The sequence below is a fragment of the Propithecus coquereli genome, unplaced genomic scaffold (assembly GCF_000956105.1).
Source record: "Propithecus coquereli isolate 6110/MARCELLA unplaced genomic scaffold, Pcoq_1.0 Scaffold532, whole genome shotgun sequence".
Classification (NCBI taxonomy): Eukaryota; Metazoa; Chordata; class Mammalia; order Primates; family Indriidae; genus Propithecus; species Propithecus coquereli.
In genome coordinates, this window is record NW_012151197.1 from 1238165 (window position 1) to 1247321 (window position 9157).

A 9157-nucleotide genomic window follows, 5' to 3' on the forward strand; every position below is an offset into this window, starting at 1 on the left:
ATTATTATTTTTGTGTGCTGTTGAATTCAGTTTGCTATTTTATTGAAGATTTTTGCGTCTATATTCATAAGGGATATTGGTCAGTAGTTTTCTTTTTTTCTTGTGTCCTTTCCTGAGTTTGATATCAAGGTGATACTGGCTTCATAGAATGAGTTCAGGAGGATTCCCTCCTTTTCAATATTACAGAATAATTTCTGTATTATGGGTACCAGGTCTTCTTTGTAGGTCTGATAGAATTTGGGTGTGAATCCATCTAGTCCAGGGCTTCTTTTGTTGACAGAATTTTTATTACGGTTTTGATCTATTAGCTATTGGCCTGTTCGGGAGTTCTATTTCTTCCTGATTGAGACTTGGGAGTTTGTGTGTTTCCAGGAACTTGTCCATTTCCTCTACATTCTCTAGGTTATGTGCATAGAGATTTACATAGTATTCATGGATAATGTTTTGTATTTCTGTGGTATCAGTTGTAATGTCACCTTTTTCATTTCTGATTGAGCTAATTTGGGTCCTTTCTCTTCTGTTCTTGGTTAATCTAGCAAGAGATCTGTCAATTTTATTTATCTTTTCAAAGAACCAACTTTTTGTTTTGTTAATCCTTTGTATTGTTTTTTGTTTTCCAACTAATTTAGTTTTGCTCTCACCTTCGTTATTTCTTTTCTTCTGCTGGCTTTGGATTTGGTTTGTTCTTCCTTTTCAAGTTCCTTAAGGGGTGAAATGAGGTTGTTAATTTGTGATCTTTCTGTCTTTTTGATGTTGGCATTTAAGGCTGTGAATTTTCCTCCGAAGAATGCTTTTGCTGTGTCCCATAGATTTTGATAGCTTGTGTCCTCTCTTTGTCATTAAGTTCAAAGAATTTTTTGACTTCCATCTTAATTTCATTCTTGACCCAATAATCGTTCAGCAGCAGGTTGTTTAATTTCCATTACTTTGTGTAGGTTTGAATGTTTCCCTTAGGATTGATATCTAGTTTTATTCCACTGTGGTTTGAGAAGGTACATAGTATGGTTTCAATTTTTTTGAATTCGTTGAGACTTGTTTTGTGGTCTAAGATATGATCAATCTTGGAAAATGTCCCATGTGATGCTGAGAAGAATGTGTATTCTGTAGTTTTGGGGTAGAACGTTCTGTAAATATCTGTTAGATACATTGATTTAGAGTTTGGTTTAAGTCCATTGTTTATTTATTTTCTGCTTTGATGATTGATTTGTCAAGCTCTGACTATGGGGTGTTGAGGTCTCTGGTAGTTACGATGGTGCTATTTATTTCTTTGCTTAGCTTTAGTAAAATCTGCTTTATGAATCTTGGAGCTCCTGTGCTGCAACATATATATTTAGGATTACTATGTCTTCTTGTTGAATTGCTCCCTTTACCATTATATAATGACCCTCTTTTTCTTTATCTTTGTTGGCTTAAAGTCAATTTTATCTGATATAAGAATGGCTATACCTGCTTTCTTTAGATTTCCATTTGCATGGAATATTTTTCCATCCTTTCATGTTGAGTCCATGTGCTTCCTGTGGTTTAGATGTATTTCCTAGAGAAAGCAGATAACTGGGCTGTGTTTTTTCATCCATTCAGTCAACCTATGTCTTTTGAGAGAGCATTCAGTCCGTTAACGTTAACTGATAACATTGATATGTGGGATGTTGATCTGTTTACCCTGTTGAGTAGTCCCTTATTGCTTTGTTTTACCTCTCGTTCTGTTGTTTTATAAGAGTTGTGAGTTTTGGGGTTTTTTTAAAGATGATTTTACACTGGTGTGTTCTTGTGCTGATTTGTGTATAATATTGTTCTGAGTATTTCATGCAAGGCAGGTTTGGTCATAGTAAATTCACTCAGTGTTTGCTTGTCTGGAAAGACTTAATTTCTCCATTGATTATGAAACAGTTTTGCAGGATACAAAATTCTAGACTATCATTTGTTCTGTTTAATTCGATTGAAGATGGGGCCCCTATCCTTTTTGGCTTGTAAAGTTTCCACTGAGAAGTCTGCAGTTCGCCTGGTGGATTTTCCTTTGTAGGTGATTTGATGCTTATATCTTGCTGCTTGCAGAATTTTCTCCTTCATTTTGACTCTGGACAGGTTGATTACTATGTGTCTTGGAGATGACCTATTTGCTATGAATCTTCCCAGTGTTTGATGTCCATCTTGTATCTGTATGTCTGAATTTCTGGCAATACCAGGGAAGTTTTTCTCAATAATTTCCTCAAATAGGTTTTCCATGCTAGATATCAGTCTAGGCAAAGAACTTACAACTAAGATTCCAGTGGCAATCATGGCAACAACAAAAATTAATAAATGGGATTTGATTAAACTAAAAAGCTTCTACTCAGCTAAGAAAATGATCAACAGAGCAATCAGACAATGTACAGAATGGGAGAAAATATTCACAAGCTATACATCTGATAAAGGGCTAATACCAAGAATTTACAAAGAACTCAAGCAAATCAGCAAGAAAGAAACAAATAACCCTATTAAAAAGTGGGCAAAAGACATTAATAGAAGCCTCAAAAGAAGAAAGACAAATGGCCAATAAACATGCAAAAAAATGCTCAATGTCACTAATCACCAGGGAAATGGAAATTAAAACCACAATGAGATATCATCTTACCCCAATTATTATAGAATGGCTTTAGTTAAAAAGTCCAAAATCAATAGATGCTGGCATGGATGCAGACAGAAAGAAACATTTACACACTGTTGATGGGATTGCAAATTATTAATAGTACAACCCATATGGAAAACAGTATGGAGATTCCTCAAAGACTAAAAGTAGACCTACCCTTTGATCCAGCAATACCACTATTGGGTATCTATCCAAAGGAAAAGGAGACTTTTCATCAAGAAGACACCTGCACTCCAATGTTTATAGCAGCATAATTCACAATCGCAAAGATGTGGAATCAACTGAAGTGCCCATCAATTCATGAGTAGATTAATAAAATGTTGTATATGTATACCATGGAGTACTGCTCAGCCATAAAAAAGATGAGTTAATACCTTTTGCAACAATCTAGATGGAACTGGAGACCATTCTCCTAAGTGAAGTATCTCAAGAATGGAAAAACAAACACCATATGTACTCACTATTAAATTGGAACTAACCGATGGGCACACATGTGCACAGAGGGAAGTAAAACTCAGAGGAAATCAATCAAGGGGAGGAAGGAGGGGGGGAGAGGCAAAAACCTACCTAATGGGTACAATGAACACTATTTGGGAGACGGGCACACTGATAGTTGTGACTCGAGACTCGAGCATTACAGACGCGATCCATATAACAAAAACATTTGTACCCCCTTAAAATTTTGCAATAAAACAAAAAGAAAAATAGAAAACCAAGGACAGAGCAAGACATAACATGTAATAATGGACCAAAACAACAATGACAATGGGAAATAGGTGCTATAAGGAACTAGTCTGGCTTAACTCTTAAGGACAATAATTTCAGACACTGTAAATCCCTTAGGACAACTTACAGGAAAGAGCATATTGACTTAGAGCTTCACCTTCTCCATACTTTGGAATGTTGTTCAAAGAGAAAGTATAGCTTAGGCCTAGCATGTCTCACATCCTTCTAAAGATCCATTTAAATGTTTGCTTATCAATATCAGCCACCAGAAAATAGGATGTTAGTGGCAGAGAGACTACTGTGGAGTAAGCGAAGCAGTTTACCCAGTGGCAGCCAAACTGAGGACTGTGCGAGGTAAGCCAGGCTCAAGGATGTGGGGAAGAGACAATGTCCTGCAGTGGGCATACCATGGGCTGCAGAGGAACAAGATATCAGGTTATGTGTGAAACAAGATTTTATATTTGTTTCAAGTTTTGTTTTATATTTTCAGTTCTTCTCATGTGATCTGTCTAATTGTTTTCTCAAACATTCATCTTCCAGAACCTTGATAGGTTTACTATCAATTTGCATGAGCATAGATATTAACCATACAGCTGTTGCATTTGCTACAAATATTTATTTGATCTTATTTCCAATTTTATTTTTTAAAAAATTTATAATTTTAGACTTCTATGCTATAGAATTTCTCAATCTGTTTTCTTTGTGATTTATACCTCTGTTTCAAACTCAAGAAGTTAGACTTTTCTGCATTTCAATGTTTCCCAAAGTTTGTTCCACAAAACTCCAAGAATATAGTATGCCATAAGGTAAAAACTATTTCATAGTCAAATAAACATGGAAAATGTTGCCATCTTTGGTCCCACAATATGAAAGAAACATGTCTAAGTTTGCTTTATCCAATGTTTCTCTCATGAATTCAACAGTGGAACCAATTTTGCACATAATATTTCTCAATATCCAGTGATTCAGTGGTCCACGGAACACACTTCGGGAAATGGTATTCCATAGAGCTTTGAGAGGCTATTGTTTTTTCAGGATTTAACATTTTAAAATCCATTTGACCCTTAAATGCATCTGAAGTTTATTTTGTTATGTGGTGCCATTAAATAAATAATTCTCCCTTTTCTTGGTCCTCTACTCTTGTTTTAAGCAAGTCACCTATCAAATACCAAGTCTTCAGGGAGTTATGCAAGTAGATTTTACTCCTGTCAGAAAACATTAGCATTACAAAATGTGATTTATTTCTCCAATATAGGGCTGATGTTAATGGTTTTGTACTTGTAGCAACTCTTTTAGGACAACTGATTAAACCTACCAATTATATTAAGCTTGGTGGTAATTACCTTAGTGATTTTTATTAGTCTGTTAACTCTTGCCTGAATCTCAAGTTATTTGGGCAAGAAGCTCTCAGACCATGGTCTTGGCATTTGGGAGGTGCAGAGGGTGTGTAAATACAGCTATTTCACCTGAATAATTGTTGAAAGGCCATATTTAGAGTTTGAAGTTGTATTTCCAAAAACATTTAAAAATGACCCTAGAAAGTTGAAGTTTATGGCAGAATCCACCTTAGTCCTTCCAAGCTTCCAAGTATAACTGCTTTCTACATCAGACTGCTGTTGAGAGGGAACAAAATCTTTTTGGAATCCAAAGTGCAGTACTGTCCAAAGTTCTAAAATGTAAAAAAGAATAATAAATGCTCTACCTCTTCTCTTGTTCCAAACAAGAGTTTATGTTTTATAATGGATGATTATGATTATGGTAATATCAGTATGTCTAATGTTGAAGGTTCCCCACATTTAAAAGAAACCACCAAACACAGAATAATCGAATTCTATGAGCAAGCTCTGAAAACTGGTTTGTCTAAGTTATACCTATCTCATTTTCAAATTATGAGAAGAGAATATCCTTAGGTATAGGAGTGATAATTTGGCCTTTCACTTAAAACCATGAATAATTCACTTTTAAAGCTGGAAAACAAACAAAAAAGTCCATTTTATTGATTTCTGGCTACAAAGTGAATTGCGATCTCTTGGATAGAATGTTGGAATTTTTACCTTTTCCTTCATTATCAACTATAGTCATATCCGCCTTTGCCTTGGCTAATATTTCCATTGACAGTTCATGGCCCAGTTCTGCAGCCCTCATTGTGGGAGTACAGCCCATCCGGTCTTGCACATCAGGGTGAGCACCCAGCTCAAGGAGAAAGCTGACCATATCGATGTCATTGGAAACTGAGGCCAAGTGCAGAGCACTGAGTCCATCGATGGGGTCTGTGAAATTGATTAGTTGAGGGTATCCAAGCTTGGTCAGCTTCTCTATCTGCTTCTTGTCTTTGTTCCGAACACATTGAAGAACTTTGTAGATCTGCAAGTTCTCAAGTCTCTTATCTGCTAAAGCCATGCTTGAAAAGCTTCTTTTCTGGACCAAAACAAAAACTATAGTGGCAGGGGGGAAAAAAAAAGCACAACACAAAGTTAATTTTATCATCTTTATTTTGATTAAATTACAACATTTTAAAACTTCCCTAAAAAGAGAGACTGTTTCTTAGGAAACATTATCATTATTATTTATTTGCAACTGATTTTAGAAAGTAGGGATTACATATAAATACAAAAAAATTTAGTTGGCATAAAGTTACAGTAATTCCAAATAAACCTTTCATCATAATTAATACTAGTTTGCTAGGTGGTTTCCTTGCTATCTTATTTAACCTTCCCTCCTTGCCATGGTTTTCCCATTTCACCCATGAGGAAAGTGAGGTTAAGTAATCTGCCCAGGTAAGGATTTGAGCTCCCTTCTACCTGGCTCCATATCAGCATGTCCCCTACAATATAGAAACCATACAGATTTTAGTGGTTTAAACATATTATAAAAATGTATAGAATCTACTGGGTTCTGTGAGATACCAAAGATATGATGAATGATTTCTATGTCATTTTAAGTAGGAATGAAGTAGTTAGATGGTTGAGAGACAATGGTAAATTTTCATAAACAATCCCACTGTTAAATTGTGATGGATATTCTAATATGTAATTTTATCTCCTTTTATTGTTTATGCAAAAATCATCTTTGGAATTGAGTAGTATGCCACACCACCTTGTTTTTCTTTACTTTTTATGAGAAAAGAACCTCATTATCATACAGGGAATCCAATCCAGGTCATTTGGATGGGGCTGTCCCTTCTGTCTCCTGCTAGAGGAAGGAGTCCATGACCTAGGCTTGGCCCTTTTGAGTGAACCATTCCTCTCAAGCATATGCTCAAGAGGAACATCAGTCAATCAGCACCCTATGGGACTCTCTGCCAGAACCATGTGGGAAGACTATTTCTGCTGAAGTTGTTAAGATGTAGGATGTGGGGCTGGGGCTGCAGGCAGCTCTTTTGGTTATCACAAAGACAGCCCGTGTTTGAAAGATGGAGAGAGACTCAGACTGATGGCATCGGTTGCACCCTGGATTTCGTGGTGCCAGAAGCTACCCACCACTATATGTTTAGGGTTGCATGAGTAGATATATCCTTTCCCCCACCTTATTTTAGCATAAGCGAGTTAGCTAGGTTTCCATCATTTCCAATAAAAAGATTCCGTCTTACTACAAAATCTGAAACTAGGCACCATCTTTTCTCCACCACAAATCTGCTCCCCAACCTACGTTCTCTCTGCAGCAATGAGTTGCACTGTTGACCACTTGTTCCTCCTTTCAATATGTCTCTGTAGGCAACCATAATATCTCTGTTGCCTGTTTCCCTCCAACACTACGGCCCACTCCCCCTCAGTCTCCTTTGCTGGTTCCCCCTCTCTGGCAGAAGGCTAACTGCTGGGTGCCCAGGGCTGGGTCCTCAGGGCTCTTCTCTATCCTCACCCTCCCCTGGTAACTCATTCCATCTCAAGATCGTCAGCCCAATTTTCAGCTTCTGATTATTCACTCTCAAATTTATGCAGCCATCTCTGACTCTTCACAGAGCTCAAAAGTTATATATGCACCTTCCTACTCTTCATTCTCCCTTGGATGTCTAATAGGCATTTACATGGTAGCATACCTACAGCAGAACTGTTGATACCACCCTGACCTTCTCCATTCCCCCCCTTTCTAATAATGACATTGATGTCCTTCCACCTGCCCAGATTAGAACACTAGGAGTTACCCTTTCATTCTTTCTTTCCCTCACAGATCCCCTCACTCTAATTCATCAGCAACAATTCTACCTCCAGCACATACCCTGACATCACTCCCGTGTTACTCTCCTAGGCCAAATCATGGCCACAGCCTTATTGTCTCACTGCTTCCATAACAATCCCCTACAGTCCGTTCTCTTGACAATCAACAATTGCCAGAAAATGTTTTAAAAATGTACATCAGATAAGATCAGACAAATTTCTAGCCCTTAACATTTTATTTTTTAAAAAATTTATAATTTTAGACTTCTATGCTATAGAATTTCTCAATCTGTTTTCTTTGTGATTTATACCTCTGTTTCAAACTCAAGAAGTTAGACTTTTCTGCATTTCAATGTTTCCCAAAGTTTGTTCCACAAAACTCCAAGAATATAGTATGCCATAAGGTAAAAACTATTTCATAGTCAAATAAACATGGAAAATGTTGCCATCTTTGGTCCCACAATATGAAAGAAACATGTCTAAGTTTGCTTTATCCAATGTTTCTCTCATGAATTCAACAGTGGAACCAATTTTGCACATAATATTTCTCAATATCCAGTGATTCAGTGGTCCACGGAACACACTTCGGGAAATGGTATTCCATAGAGCTTTGAGAGGCTATTGTTTTTTCAGGATTTAACATTTTAAAATCCATTTGACCCTTAAATGCATCTGAAGTTTATTTTGTTATGTGGTGCCATTAAATAAATAATTCTCCCTTTTCTTGGTCCTCTACTCTTGTTTTAAGCAAGTCACCTATCAAATACCAAGTCTTCAGGGAGTTATGCAAGTAGATTTTACTCCTGTCAGAAAACATTAGCATTACAAAATGTGATTTATTTCTCCAATATAGGGCTGATGTTAATGGTTTTGTACTTGTAGCAACTCTTTTAGGACAACTGATTAAACCTACCAATTATATTAAGCTTGGTGGTAATTACCTTAGTGATTTTTATTAGTCTGTTAACTCTTGCCTGAATCTCAAGTTATTTGGGCAAGAAGCTCTCAGACCATGGTCTTGGCATTTGGGAGGTGCAGAGGGTGTGTAAATACAGCTATTTCACCTGAATAATTGTTGAAAGGCCATATTTAGAGTTTGAAGTTGTATTTCCAAAAACATTTAAAAATGACCCTAGAAAGTTGAAGTTTATGGCAGAATCCACCTTAGTCCTTCCAAGCTTCCAAGTATAACTGCTTTCTACATCAGACTGCTGTTGAGAGGGAACAAAATCTTTTTGGAATCCAAAGTGCAGTACTGTCCAAAGTTCTAAAATGTAAAAAAGAATAATAAATGCTCTACCTCTTCTCTTGTTCCAAACAAGAGTTTATGTTTTATAATGGATGATTATGATTATGGTAATATCAGTATGTCTAATGTTGAAGGTTCCCCACATTTAAAAGAAACCACCAAACACAGAATAATCGAATTCTATGAGCAAGCTCTGAAAACTGGTTTGTCTAAGTTATACCTATCTCATTTTCAAATTATGAGAAGAGAATATCCTTAGGTATAGGAGTGATAATTTGGCCTTTCACTTAAAACCATGAATAATTCATTTTAAAGCTGGAAAACAAACAAAAAAGTCCATTTTATTGATTTCTGGCTACAAAGTGAATTGCGATCTCTTGGATAGAATGTTGGAATTTTTAC

At 36.5% G+C, this 9157-nt stretch overlaps 1 protein-coding gene across 1 annotated transcript in view; it reads right to left on the reverse strand.

The window, feature by feature from the left end:
* Positions 1-9157, reverse strand: part of ANKEF1 (ankyrin repeat and EF-hand domain containing 1) — a 175664-nt gene that overhangs the window by 163485 nt on the left and 3022 nt on the right. Inside the window, exon 3 of the mRNA XM_012657194.1 lies at positions 5407-5787. Coding sequence (XP_012512648.1) covers positions 5407-5787 — 381 coding nt within the window. The remainder of the gene's footprint in view (positions 1-5406; positions 5788-9157) is intronic.